At 33.1% G+C, this 15,051-nt stretch overlaps 2 protein-coding genes across 3 annotated transcripts; one reads left to right on the top strand and one right to left on the bottom strand.

Annotated features, from left to right (window-relative positions):
* Positions 1-575: 575 nt before the first annotated feature.
* On the bottom strand, positions 576-8,340 carry LOC126817589 (F-box/WD repeat-containing protein 5). Of its 2 annotated transcripts, none has more exons than XM_050544658.1 (7): positions 8,297-8,340; positions 6,584-6,983; positions 5,279-5,459; positions 4,547-4,689; positions 3,560-4,134; positions 2,223-2,435; positions 576-1,807 (listed from the first exon to the last, which is right to left on the bottom strand). In XM_050544658.1, the coding sequence occupies exons 2-7, from the start codon at positions 6,938-6,940 to the stop codon at positions 1,591-1,593; spliced, it is 1,686 nt and encodes a 561-aa protein (XP_050400615.1). In that variant the 5' UTR covers positions 6,941-6,983; positions 8,297-8,340; the 3' UTR covers positions 576-1,590. The 2 variants fall into 2 exon arrangements, with proteins under 2 accessions (XP_050400615.1, XP_050400614.1); XM_050544657.1 differs by lacking the exon at positions 8,297-8,340 and adding an exon at positions 7,948-8,117.
* Positions 8,341-8,636: 296 nt separating this feature from the next.
* On the top strand, positions 8,637-14,491 carry LOC126817590 (ribosome biogenesis protein NSA2 homolog). Its single transcript, XM_050544660.2, has 10 exons — positions 8,637-8,749; positions 10,131-10,198; positions 10,532-10,597; positions 11,316-11,369; positions 11,614-11,764; positions 12,193-12,277; positions 12,509-12,603; positions 12,823-12,963; positions 13,503-13,554; positions 14,213-14,491. Exons 1-10 carry the CDS (start codon positions 8,747-8,749, stop codon positions 14,278-14,280), a joined length of 783 nt encoding a protein of 260 aa, XP_050400617.1. The 5' UTR covers positions 8,637-8,746; the 3' UTR covers positions 14,281-14,491.
* The last annotated feature ends 560 nt before the right edge of the window (positions 14,492-15,051 follow it).

The raw sequence follows: 15,051 nt of genomic DNA on the forward strand, positions 1-15,051 counted from the left end.
TACAGTGGTAAGTGTTCTTTGTGATCATGGAATTCCTTAACCATCTTATGCAAATCTAGCAGTAATTTCTTAAAAGGATCAATATTTTTATTTGATTTTTAATTTTCGGACGAAGTAAATAGGTTATTTCATTACATTTTGGTGTTGCATCTTGTGAAATCTGGGACTGAAGGGTGTATAAGAGATCAGGAACACCATTACAATCAAGGGTGACACCCACATGTAATTGACTTGCTGAAACAGAAAGACATGTGGCACACAAGGTATGTAAGGAATATACACAATCTTGACTATCACTACGGTTCTGCAGATGCATAATGTACATGTATACAAACTTGCCCCTCATATAGGATTTTACCAGGCTAATAATTTAAATATGACTTGCATGGTCACTTACGATTTTAGTTTAGTTTAAACCATCCATTTTGATTTTGATATGTTTATTATACTTGTCTTGTATGCAGACAGAGTAGGCTTGAGCTTTCAAGATCTCTCTTGATCAAAATTGAAATATTCTAATGTAATTGAACTAGCCTTAAAGGGTTTAATGGAGAAAAGAGAGAGAACAACTGTCATTTTAAGACATGGTATACTTTATTTCATTAATTCAGTTTCTGCAGTAATGGCTAGCAATGGGAGGAAACCAAGGCAAACACATAAGTTAGGTGGACAACTCAGTGGAATTGGACTCTCGACATCCATGAGCTATATCACTCAGCTACCCAACCCAACTTGGTTTTTTAAATGAAAGTGAAATGTGTTCATAGAAAGTTAGTCCTATACTTTAATATACAGTAAGACAATTGTCCTTACTCCTTACAATTATCAAATAATTTTCAAAACTAAACACTACCAACAGTGAGGTTTGATGTCCCACGCCTATATCATAAAATAAATAGATGACACATATTAAGTGAACATCTGTCCTTTAATAAATAATTGAGCAATCAAACAGACTATCTAAACATAACCTAATCAGAAATTATTTGTGACTGTACTTGGTCAACCGACAGATGAACTGACCCATTTTAATAATCCCCTGCTTTCTTTGAAAGATGGGGATGAATAAATGGTCAAAGTGAATTGCCGGTAATCAACAAATGTAATGGACAATTGAAAAACAACTGATTCAATCACTGACAACTACATATAATAAGTCTATACTAAATTAAATTTAATCTTACAACATCAGTTTTTTGCAATATTATTGATTATACCATTTTTAAACGTTATCTACTTATGCTAACAATTCATTAAATATTTCAAATTGTCTCATCATTATAATTTGAAGGAATGTCAATCAAAAACAATGAAATCTGATAATTCATCTAATTTCATTTTAGCCATTTTCCAAGATTTTACACCAGGAACTTTCCAAAACATATCTCATTGATGGTTTAATTAAATATAATATTCTTTTGATCAATAAATAGTGTCTCATGTTCATAGCTAAAATCGCACGATCACAGTATCCATTAAAAGCCATCAGAACTTAAAATAAATATCACAATCCATAACACTAACACTCCATTTCACACATACATAACAAATATTTTTCATCCATTTTCTAATTTAGAATTTCTCAAATAATCATTTCTTTTGTAGGTTTTCAAGTTTTCTAAGTTTTGCCATCTCACTTTTTGATCTCCATATTTTAATAGCCTGATCATCACTAACAGTAACAAAATATTCTTGATTGACAGGATTGAAAGCTACAGCATTAACAACACCTGGTCCATGTTGATATGTAGATAATAAACAACCATAAGATCGGTCCCACAGATAACCTCGACAATTTTCACTACCACTGAAAAAGTTAAAAAGAAATTAAATACATGAAACATGAAATTATGGGCAAGCATGAAAAAAAGGCAAAAGATCATTTTCCATTGGGTACCATACTGCTAAAAAGCATTGCCGACTTGCCTGTCTTTGTTATCTTTGAACAAATTGTTACAATGCCATTAAATTTCCAACATTTATCAAATTATTTTAGTCAAAAACATTTAAATCTATCAATTCTAATGAAGTTGACCCAAGTTTCTACTGATTTCATGTCGCTCTGTTTATCCTTTTCTATTTTAAATATCACTCTAGTCATCCCTTTCTATTTCAAATGTCATTCTAATTCTTGTGTGACAGAAGTCAATTACAACTATAATAGTCATTAGAGCTTCATTACACAAAGCTCACACAATTGAATAGTTTATAAAAGTACTCACCTTCCAACATAGTCATCACTTGTATTAAGAAATACAAAACAACACATAGTTGATGGAGAAAGACCTTGATGTCCTACATAACGCATACCAGTATCAGATAAATCCCATAAATCTATTACTCTAATTTCTATATCCCTTGATAAAACTGGTGTATTCCATGGATCATCTCTATTTACTTTACCAACCCATGGTCGACAATTTACAAATAAATATCTGTAATATAAACAAATCGGTTTTAATTAAAAGGGACAAAATGATGAAACTTAATTTCCATTTCACAGATACATGTTTGTCAATATTATGTCATTACTTGGGCTGAAATGATATACCATGAGACTTTATACTGCAGTATACAAGCCATGGTTCAGTTCAGGGTACTTTAAATTCCGTACCAGTGAGGTTCATGTACAGTGATATGTATCATATCGTGAGGTTAGTGTATCGTTGCAGCCCTGGCCATTACCAAGCCCCAACATGGCTGTGATCGCCAAAAATAGTTGTTTGTTTGACACTTAAATAACAAGGAAAAAATTAATATGTGGACCTAAAAAGCTTTGCACTCTTTTAAACTTGCTATCTGTGTGTATGCCGTCACCTATTAACTTAAAAAACCTGACAAGGCTACATGTATGTTTTAGCATTGGTCAAGTGTGCCAATCGTGCATATAATTGTACACATACATGTACAAATTTTATTTTTCTCAATAACTGCTGATTTAGTTCATTTAAATAAACAAGAAAATTCAGTATTATTATGTCCAAACAATATTGTCTTAAAACTGTTCTTTAGATCTAAACATTTAAAACAAAACAACATACCAGAGAGAGAGAGAGAGAGAAGGAAATGAGGTTTAACATCCACTGACACAAACTAGATCATTCTGGGACTAACATATGGTTCAATTTTATTTTAAAAATGAGCTTGCGCATACATGTGGGAGAAAACATGAAAAAAAACATGCTGCTGGACAGACTCCTTGTAACCTATAGAGAGAGAAATGGGGTTTAACGTCCACTAAAAACAAACTAGGTCATATTGGGACTAACATATGATTCAATTTTTATTTCAATAATTTGCTTGCGCGTAGGGGTCTTTAGCAGTGGGAGGAAACCGGAGGACCCGGAGAAAACCCACGAGGTTGGACAGGCGACCCTGCTCCTTGTCATGTACAACCCTTTGTAACCTATAAGCTGGAAATTAAAACCATGCCACTTGACTCAAAGACAGACCTTGAAAGTGTCAAATTAGACCATACTCACCTATCCAACCCACCCCCCAATCCCTCGTCCATTTGCATGATTCTAGGTCTGTAAATAGTAAATATATAAATACAAACCTGTTATCTTTAGATAAACATAATCCTGTCACATGACCATTTAAATCAATCATCTGATCTGATGAATCTGGTTTCCAATCTGGTCGAATGCCGATTTCATGATTACTAACATGCATGACCATATGAGTCTCAACATCATCCAAATCAGGTTTACTTAATATGTCTTTAGGAATTAATTTAACTCCCACTTGATGTAATGCAACCGCAAATTCACCCGTAACATAAATTAAACGACTATCACTATTATCACTTGAGGATGCTGCACACGCAGATATATTTTCATCAGATATTGTATCTCCATCTTTTAAATATGCTTGTGTTACTGCATCTAGCTGACAATTACAATTGCCAATACATAAATTAGAATCGTGCATAACATTTTGAACACTATTAGTTTTTGTCGATGAGTTTATTGGTCTATCACTGGACATGTCTTTGACAACAGTTAAGAATTTGATTAAGCTAGCAGTTTCACTACAAAATGTAAATAAAACTTTAGCATCGTCTGGTTCTCTTATAACATCATTTGAGTATTGGGTAAAATCCTGAGTACCTTTTGGTTCACTTGTTCCAACCTAACAAAAATTAATTTAAAATTAATACAGTGCAATAAATATCATTAGCCATATAGATGAATGAGAAGTGGTATCTGGTCTTCTATACATGTTGCTACTAATGGTTAAATGGAGATATGGACTCAGCCAATGGATAACACCCAGAGCTTGAAATTTCATAATCCAAAACCAATAAGGCAGAATTAAATGTTGCACATGTGAAATTCTACAGGAATACATACTGAATTTGCAATCTGGACACAATTCCAAGTTTTCTATGGAGATTAATGTTTAATTCACACATGACAGTAGAATCCTGTTTTTCCAGACCCTCTCCACTAACAGATCATTTAAAAATAAATGTTACCAACCCCTACACTAGATCATTTTAAATAGAATATCCTATATAAATATTTAAATATTGCATACTTACATTAAAAGCTTCAATATGCACTGAAACTAAAGCTCTTCCATCTAAGTTAATGTCTAAAGATCCACCGAGAAATGTTTCTATATTTAACCAAGCACCAAATAATTGTGATGGATCCATACAAACAATCTTTAACAAGTCAAAACCTAAAATAATAAAGTGTACACTGTATATTCATATCTATTATACATTAAAAGGGAAGTTCCATATTTCACTAAACACAACAAATAAAAGTTGATTTAAGTATGTCAATCAAACATAAAAATGTAACTATATAGCCAATTAACCCTGAGTGCAAATTCCAAATACATCTATTGAGCCGATCTGTAATGACCACTAGATTTGTTTAAAGGGGTTACGTAACTCATATAAGGAATTTCACTATCCACTATATGAGTGACTTGATGATCACAACGATTACTAACCACTATAACATAGTGTAAATTTGGTAAATATGGTAATCCAGACATTTACACAATACAGAATGTGGGGATATAGGCCAACCCCACACAGAAAATATAAGTTTGTATCAGGATAAAGGTTTGCATGTCTTCTTTCATCACAAAAAATCCAGTTTTATTTAACAAAAGATGACTGGGAAGACTCCTTTAACTTTAACAGAACAGTTTAAAAATACAATGTATATTGAAACCTGTCCTGTACTACATACATGTAGGTCTTAATGAATCTAGGTATTCTTTATGTTATTGGTGAATAATTACATCATTAACTTACTTTTTTCTACGGATAAAATAGCCACAAAACCACGTCTGTCTATATCACCACTCTTAACACTTGATACTAATAATCTGGTGTCATTACTATTAAAACATGAAAACTGGGTAAAACTCCATTTAAATTTCTTAGCAAAATCAAAATTATATTTTAGCTTGGTTGGATATCCAACTTCCCAAACCTGGAATAAAAACACAACAACTAAGAAAAATACAACACTATATACATGTACCTAGATGTAAGTTATGACCAAAAGTTTATAGAACCACATACATGTGAAAGGCCAAAAAAAAGTTATGTCCACAGCAGCTAAATATATCATATATTTATTCCTTAGTAGATAATGTGAGAATTACAAGTCACTAAAAACTAATAAATAATATTTATTTTATATTAAATCTGTAGGCTACCACAAATCAGATGATAACTTGTAATTACATTTAAGAAATTGTTTGAGTTACTGGGAATCTTCAAAAAGCAATAGGATTCTTCATCTCATGAACAGCCACAAGATTTTTCAAATTGATCAAGGGCAATACCTTTGACAGTAATTAGCAGAAATCATTGAGAATTAACATACTTTGTCTTATGAACATGACCACTATGCATAAACATACAGATGGGGATGACAAGATGATATGACCACATTTCAATTTACATCTATTTGGTTCCTTCTTTTTCTTCTATTGTTAGTGTTTAACATCTGCTTCCATTGATGGTGATATCGCAGACAAGTTTTCTTATTTTATTAATCTTAGTGAACGTGTAGGGATCTTTCCTGTGGGAGGAAACCGGAGTTGTATACCCTCTTGGTTGAGAAGGCAACCCTATCTCCAAGCCACATACGCTTACACCAGGGATTAAAATCATAACTGCAAGCTAGGGGTGACCGGCCAGCTAGAGCTCGAATTGCAACACTATAATAGACCCCTATGCCATCCCAACACCTCATTTGGTACCACATTTTGGTATGGTACATGTACCTATTTTATAAAAGTGGAGAACTGATTAATCTCATTGCTTCACTATTATTTACTGTAATTCTCTGTCACAGTGCTTTTTAATCAAGACCTGTCCATTATTAGCTTAAACCTTTGATTCGGTGCTACATTTGTTCTACATTTATACCCTTTTAATTATTATCAAATTATCATTAGACCTTCCAACTGAATATTGTATTGTATTGTATATTGAGTAAGCCTATCATTTTACTTGCATAAATGCCATGGACAAGATCACTCATTTTGTACAGAGTCAACCGAGTACCAAGTCAAACCACACTACCATTTATTTTTTACATTATACCTTAATTGTGCAGTCTTTAGAAGTTGTAGAAAATAAGTGTCCTTTATGAGAGAAACTGATGTGCAAGACCTCATCTGTGTGATCTGTCAATGTTTCACTGAGTTCTGTTGGAACATTATAAAATAACCTCTTGTATTCACTCCTCCAGCACTCCTTGCCTTTAGCCAGTCCATCTTTAACTTTTACTTTATACACAGTTTGTAACAGTGCCCTGTATAAACTGTCATCATAAGCAACATTTCTCCATCGGGAACAGACACAAGCACCTCGTGCAATATCTGGTCCATCCAAGAAGGAAAATATATGAAGTAAAATGGAGTCTGGTAAACTTTCAACCAAAGTTACAGATTTGAACATGGTAGATGGTACCAGTAAGTCAAATATCTAGTTTTACATCTATCTACAATTCAAAAATAAATCTATTAACATTTTGATATGTATTTTTTTTTCGTGTACGTTAATATATGATGTATCCCACTCAAATACCAATTTTGAGTTTCCAGTATTACATGCCTTTAAAACGACTATACCCTTTCCCCCCTGAAATCTCAAAGTGAAAAGACAAAATATTTATGCTAACTAACTTGGCCATTTTATTTTGGCATTAATTTACAAGCAACACTTGGGAGGCCTTTTAGTTTCTACATGTCTTAAAGAAGTAGCAGAGAGATCTATGATGCTAAATCTCTGACTGTCAAGTGTATATAACCATTGAAAATGCCAGAGAAAAAGACATAAATGTATGTAAATATGGATCCCCATTGACCCAATCTATCTTACATAGGATCTTCTGGGGGTGCAGGGGTTGGGTGGGGGGGGGAGAGCAGCAAATGGTCTGTCATTGAGTCCATTGATGTTGTCTCGATCCCATGTACGAGTAGGGTTTTCTGCATTAGGCCAGTCAGAGCAGAAAAGTATGATCCTAAAGCCTATATTTCATTTTTGAAGCCAATTGTTGAAATAAAATTTTATCATGTCATTCTCAGAATCACTGAGTTTGTGTAGAGCTGACGTTCAACTCACTCCCTCTCTCTCTCAGATCCAAAAATAAATTGAAAATGTCAAAAAAAATAAATAAATAAATAACGGACGCTAATGCACTTTCGTACACCTAGCACTTGCCGTGGTCCTAGAGACTTCAAATAGGTGTACGAAAGTGCATTAGCGCCCACTTAAAACTTCACCCCATACAAATATTATTATTTTACGGATAATTTTGTATGTGATAGATCACTGCTGGTCATGGGCATAAATCAAAAATATAGCCATTAATTTATTGTCAACATAAGTATTATCAGATCCAAGACCGTAAAACGACCAAAAAGTGATTCATTTCCTTTCATTCACCAACCCAATGCAATTACCTGTCAGGCACACCCGCATGCAAAGAAAAATTAATCTGATATTGAAATATAACAACTGTCAAGTGACTTGGCTATCTTTCATGATGCATACGCGCTATCGCACTTTACTTATTTGGTGTTTCAAACGTCGATGGGTTCAGACGTTGATCAACAACATACGACATTGAAATTACATGGTATTGTCGGATGGACTATGTAGAGTTATCAAGAAAGAAAATATTTTCTTCATAACCATAACAAGTTCATTGTTATTATTATTGGGATATGGAATTAATATTTTCTAAATTAGGAAATACTTTAACAATGGTGTATAAATTGTATCCAATAGTTCATATACGAAAAACATTACTGAATGATTTTCAAACATTTCTTCATCGCTGATTTGTAGTCCATAACCGCTCCGTATTTATGAAAAAATATTAGACTTGGATAACTAGACACTCATTATATCATGCAAATTAAAATGTCCACGGGGAGATCCTGCAAAAAATGATAAGGCTCAGATTGGGGATTCCACCGCACCTGGATTTTTGTTGTGTATATGACTGACAGAACTGTGAAAGGACCGAATTCCGTGTAATTATATCTCAATTCTTCCAATTAGTAACTATCCGTTGGCTCAGCAATCGAGTATCCTCGAGCATCCTCTTAGAAAATATTACACCCTAGTGGCAATTTTTGAACCGGAAGTAAACAATATTGCAACTTCCTTTTTAATTTCAACGCGTGTTGAAAAGGTTTCATGAAATAAGGTCCAGATTTTATCCAAGAAATTCGTCTTTATTGACGACTTTTCAAAATGGTAGTTTTTTTCTACATTGACACTATTCTACGTTTTATCATTTTTTTGTGAAGCCCCATTTACTTTAGACATGATAACACCAATGCCTGAGTAGGCCTAGAGCAAGTGGTTGTTCACTTTGTCAAATTATGAAGCCTTCATAATATTAATAATATAAATATGTAACAGGCATTGCCTGAGTAGATCGAAGCTGATGTGATTGTTGTTAAATATAAAACCTTCATAATTAAGTTTCTCAAGTGATACATAGAAATTGATTTTTAATCAAGATCTAAATTGTATGGTTTTAAAAAAAAAAGAACATAAAAGTGTGAGAATTGTTTTCATAGAAATATTTCTATTAGGCATAATCTCGCTTGGGCGAAATTTGGTAAGTTGCCATGCGCATGGCCAGTTTTGCCCAGTGTTTCTGGTTCTGATTTGAATTTTTTTTTTTAATCAACAGTCTGTGGGTGACAGTTTTAGTTACGCTGCTGTGTTACCGGAAAAGAGCTTTGCTCAAGCACCGCGCTTCATGCGATGCTTTAGAGCTTCGCTCTATAATAGGTATTGCCTGAGTAGAGCGAAGCTAATTGTTGTCAAATATAAAACCTTCATAATTAAGGTTCTCAAGTGATGCAAAAAATGTTTAATAATTTCTTTTTACTAAACTGATTTTAATTTAGATCTAAATTGTAAGGTAAGAGTGTTGAATAATATTGTTTATAAAAAGAACCAAAAAATGTGAGAATTATTTTCATTGACGTCATATGTGATGTCATTGATTAGAGATTTGATAGAGGGGAGATAACTATGTTGACATGTGCATTGCTAGTTTTCCCAGTTACGCTGCTGTGTTAGAATTAAAGAGTTTTGCGTGATGCTTTAGAGCTTCACTCTGTATTTTTTTTTGAGCAGTGCGAAAAATGTTAGATAATTTCTATTTTCAAAATTGATTTTAACATAGATCTAAATTGCATGAGTATTGGATAAATTAGCAATTAATTTTACGTCTAGAGGTATGACCCTTCTTTGAGTTTCTATTTGTTGAACCCTGTGAATGCTCTAACGACAAAAGTTATCATCCGATCTGTACGAAATTTTATTAAAATTAGTGAAACGAAGAAACCTATTGAATTTCATCAATTTCCTTAAATTATGTCAAGCGTTATGGGCCTTATTTCACTTTGTGGAACCCTGTAAACACTCTAACAACTAAATTCATCATCTGATCTGTAAGGTTTTCAATCCTTGTTGTTTATTTAGACATGTATACCAGAGTTGTGATTGTAACGCTTAGTTAATCTCTTTTCAAAGGGCATGTCACTGAATGAGCATCTCAAAAACTTTTTATGTTTTATTCTAAAAATGTATTATGTAATACAATTTTTTGTCCTTGTAGCCACAAAACGAACATATAGAGCTTCACAGGAAGCGACATGGTTACAGACTTGATTACCATGAAAGAAAGTAAGTTATGAATCAATTTTCAAATTGTCGTTACTGACTAATTTAATTTATTACATCCACTGAAAATCCACTGAAATCTTTACTACCCAACCAGCTCCCCCAACCTGGCGATTTTCATGTGGTGTATCATTTTCTTGCTCTTGGTTTGAAATTAGTCATACTAAACAAGTCTACTGACCATTGACAGGCTGATTGGAGGATTTGGATTATCAAGATGATTTTATATACAAATTTTACCAATCATCTAGATAATAATTTTTAAAATACCCTACTTGTTTCTCATAATGTTTTATATATGTCCAGTTGTAATAAGTGTCTTATTATTTTTAACAGACGAAAGAAGGAAGGCCGTATGGGCCACAAAATGGCAGAGAAGGCCAGAAAACTTAGAGGCATCAAGTAAGTGTCTTCTACTTTAATTGTCTTATGGTTTCTTATTGATATCAACATTTCGATGTGGTTGTATATTGTCATGACCCTGTTCATTGTCCACAATTTCATGTGAACACTCCACAGGCTGCATTTAAAAATTTTATATATATGCTGTTTATAGACTATTAGAGAGCTGAAAACAAAAAAGGCCATAACATTTCAATATTTTACATTAAACCTAATTTATGCAAGAGCTAAATCTGTCTATTGCAGGTCTTTCTTTAGGCCTGAAATGTTATCTAAATTATTGATTAGACATTAATTAACCTATCCAGACCATAATCAACTCTAGATGGCATCGCTAGCCTGCGATCTTTAGTAGATTATGAGCCAATTTACTGCATAACTTTCTGTCACGATTTAACGATTAAATGGATAATCAAGACTATGCTGTTTATCGTACTGACTTTAGTAATGATCATCGAGGCTAAGCGGAAATTTCAATCGCTTAGTTCTCGGTTCATAGTGGATCAATTTGAATGAAATATTCAGCAAATTGCCTTTACATTATCTAGTTTTGAACTATTATAGTGAGAACTGCCAACTGGTTATCGAATCTCCCATAATGTATCTTTAATTACTTTCTTTGGAGAGCGAATTTCGACTTTCGCAAATTAAGACAGCTTTCTTTTTTTCATGTCACTGCTGCACCATGAATTTAATTTTTTAATTTTTTTTTTTTCAGAGCTAAATTACACAATAAAAAGAGACATTCAGAGAAAGTTCAAATGAAGAAAACGTAAGTAAACTACACAAATATTTATTGAATATTAGTTTTCCTTTTGATACAAAAAAGGTTTTAGGAACGTACTGTCTATTGTTTTTAAGATTAATACAGTAAATGTTGCAGATGCTTGATGGGGAATAATGATTTAATTTTGGAACATATGTTAGTGAATAGAAGTTCCAACTCAGATTTTGTCATCATCAATATAACTTTTGCCATTTAATACATTCAATAAATGTTTTTCTTCGCTATCCAGGTTGAAGATGCATGAAGAAAGACAAACTAAACAGAAGACAGATGATAATGTACCGGAAGGTGCTGTACCAGCCTATTTATTAGACAGAGAGGGACAATCTCGTGCTAAAGTTCTCTCTAATATGATTAAACAAAAACGTAAAGAAAAAGCAGTAAGTATTTCACACCTACATATGTAAGTCTCTCTCTACATACGAACATGTCTAGTTGACAGTTAAAACAGTTTTCACAAAAATGAAAACATTCATGATAAGTGGGAGGCAACCCACAAAATTAGAACATTTCCCATTGTACTATTCTAGTATGTGTCAGGTTCGACTGTATACAAGATATCTAATTGTTAGAATACCAAAGAATATTTGTAGAAAAGATATAAGGGAAGTTATCCATGATAGGATTTAAAATATTATAGTAAAATACATGTTTGAAAAATATATGAATGTATTATTAGGGCACAAGTCAGAAAAGACAATAATAGATGCTAATTGATCTTGTTATGAATTTATATAAGAGCTATATTATATCGTGCAAAGTATTAAATCAGATTCCTTTCGTTACTTATTGTACATATTTTTACCAGGGAAAATGGGATGTGCCTTTACCAAAAGTGAAAGGAATGAGTGAAGCAGAAGTGTTTAAAGTTATTAAAACTGGTAAAACAAGAAGTAAGTATAAATTTTTAAATTAATTCAAGTCTAAATAATAAATTTTAGGCTCTAATTTAGAGTTCTCTGTTTATTTTATTTGAACACATAGTATTTGCTCTCTGGGATGACAGTAATTCAAAAATCCCAATTTCAGTAAATTTGTGTGTATTATTTTACCAAAATCATTGATCAATGAATATTATTTATGATTGTAAATATTATAAAGTATAATTAATTTTTTTATTTTAGGAAAGGGATGGAAACGTATGGTCACTAAAGTCACATTTGTTGGTGAAAATTTCACAAGAAAACCTCCAAAGTTTGAACGATTTATTCGACCCATGGTGAGAATTAACGTTGCTGCATATTTTATAATTAAAACTTAAAAAAATAAGTTAGTAATCTCCAATAACTCAATTCATAAAAACACAGATTCAGATGAAATTTAGTGCAAAGTCATTTCAGAGAATTGACCCCCTGTAGCATTGTCATACTGAAATGAAATGGAAAGTTCATCCCTCAGTTAATCATAGTATTATAATCCTATTTATCTTTTATTTTAGGGATTAAGATTTAAGAAAGCACATGTTACACATCCTGAATTAAAAGCTACATTTTGTTTACCTATTATTGGTGTTAAGAAAAATCCTAGTTCCACCATGTATACAGCTTTAGGTGTAATAACAAAGGGTACAGTTATAGAGGTGAGTTGCGAAGATGTATCATATAATGTTTATAAAGTCAGCTGTATGCTGATCTTACAACTCTGTTCAATCAACATTCAATATTGTGCTCATTAGCTATTCATCACAATTGTCACTGTCATAGATTAACATCTTTTAATCACTTAATATCGAATAAATGCAGAAAATACGTTCAAATCAGTCTTACCAGTCTTACCGTATGTCTTATTATGGCATCAGACTATAGAAGAAGTGAGAAAGTACAAAACTCACCAAATCCCTTTTGCTCCCCCAGGGTAACACAAGGTGTTATGGTAAAGAATACATATATAGAGGATGTAACTGCTATCATTGACCATTACTAACTGATATATTCTCTAGATGGTTGAAATGTTGATTTAAATATTGTCAGTGAGAAAAATATTCAAGTCCTGGTATCTGTAATTAGCTATACTATTTGTCTGAGTTGATCACCGATATTCTGTTAAAAATGCATCCATGTAAGAGAAAAAGAGTCTGTGTTGTCTGAAATTGACCAAATGTTGTTTGTATATTTACAGGTTAATATCAGTGAACTGGGTTTAGTCACACAAGGAGGAAAAGTTATTTGGGGTATGATTTCTTTTGTATTATTTGATGTATGGTACTCATAAGGAGTCTTTTAAGTATGGGTTGGATGACTGGGTTGTCTAACCTGTACACTTTATGCCACAGGATCAGTTATCAATGCAAGTGCTGTGTTTTGATGCTGTCTTATGTACAGGATAAGGAGTAGGGTCATCTGCAAGATCTTGTGGAGTCCGAAAATAACCAGCAAACCAGCGAATTCCTGACTATGATATACCATGTAGACTTTAAATAACCTAGTTTATGTTGATTGACACTAACAAGGTATTGTAATATCTTTCAAGGGCATTTAGTGAAAGGTATTATAACCTATTTACTAGCCCTAGTGAACATAAAAAACTAAATTACATGTAGATCATATTTAGATCATATTGAAGTACTAGTGGTTGACCTGGTGTAGCAGGTGTATAGCCATGAACCAGAAGTAATTTAACTCGGAAACCAGTGGTAGTCCATCGTCACCAGGCCTACATGTACGTTACTCCTGGGTCCGAGCTACCCCTATACACCAAATTTCAGCTTGGGGATAGCCCTAGTGTAGTCACCAACCCTGAACAGACAAACAAACAAACAAATGACAGTGTTACAAATATTACATGTAGTATAGATAAAGGAAATTTATATTATGTTTATTTCTTTACAGGTAAATATGCACAAGTAACCAATAATCCTGAAAATGATGGATGTATCAATGCAGTGCTTTTAGTTTAAACTGTATATTTCTTTTTAACAAAAACATACCTCAAAAACCTCTAAAAAAATAGAAAAACTTCAAAATTATAAAAAAAATGAAACGGAAAGTGGAAATCAAGTGTTGGACCGAGCTTAAAATCTGGATCTATTTAAATGTGATAATTTAATGATATCGCTGTATGTGAACTGGTTCACATGTATTCTCATCATTAAAGACATCATAACTTCATTTTCAGTTTGTTATTAATTTCTATATATATATTTAAACCATGTTGTGATTTAAATTTGCTACCGAACAGCTTCCATAAGCTGTTCCATAAGACGGAAGAAGGCTGCCATCAGCAAACACAGAGAACGGAGTGTTGACGCAGTACAGATGCCATGGGACCGCAAGGAGAACTACATGAGCATTTTGTGGATGTAGCTACAACGGATATAAGTGAGGTGGATGGATTAAGAACACAAACAAGGTGCATTGAAAACGGTGTATTGACACATTGCAGATGCCATGGGACCCTAAAGTGAAAAATAATGAGGATTAGAATGCAGTGTGGGCCTATTGCAAACACTGACATGGACGTATAAAGAGCACCATAGTCTCAGTGACAGTGGGGTGTGGACGTAAAATGAGCTGACATGATCCTATAAAGCATAGAAGTGGGGTAACACTGCAATCAGAATGGAAATGAGGGGTATATAGACCCCAATTATTGTACAGTAGCCGTACATCAATGGTGGGAACGATTTGTGCGACTCTATGAACCTTCTAAGCGTTCTTGCTACACCCGG

This window comes from Patella vulgata, chromosome 4, assembly GCF_932274485.2.
Source record: "Patella vulgata chromosome 4, xgPatVulg1.2, whole genome shotgun sequence".
Taxonomy (NCBI): domain Eukaryota; kingdom Metazoa; phylum Mollusca; class Gastropoda; family Patellidae; genus Patella; species Patella vulgata.

Excerpts from the sequence above, each read along its gene's own strand:
- LOC126817589 (XM_050544658.1), bottom strand. The coding sequence starts at position 6,940 with ATGTTCAAATCTGTAACTTTGGTTGAAAGTTTACCAGACTCCATTTTA. Across the intron at positions 5,460-6,583 it reads CTAAAGACTGCACAATTAAG|GTTTGGGAAGTTGGATATCC; the intron begins GTATAATGTAAA and ends TTTTTATTCCAG. Across the intron at positions 4,135-4,546 it reads TGCATATTGAAGCTTTTAAT|GTTGGAACAAGTGAACCAAA; the intron begins GTAAGTATGCAA and ends AATTTTTGTTAG.
- LOC126817590 (XM_050544660.2), top strand. Across the intron at positions 12,278-12,508 it reads TAAAACTGGTAAAACAAGAA|GAAAGGGATGGAAACGTATG; the intron begins GTAAGTATAAAT and ends TTTTTATTTTAG. Across the intron at positions 12,964-13,502 it reads CAAAGGGTACAGTTATAGAG|GTTAATATCAGTGAACTGGG; the intron begins GTGAGTTGCGAA and ends GTATATTTACAG.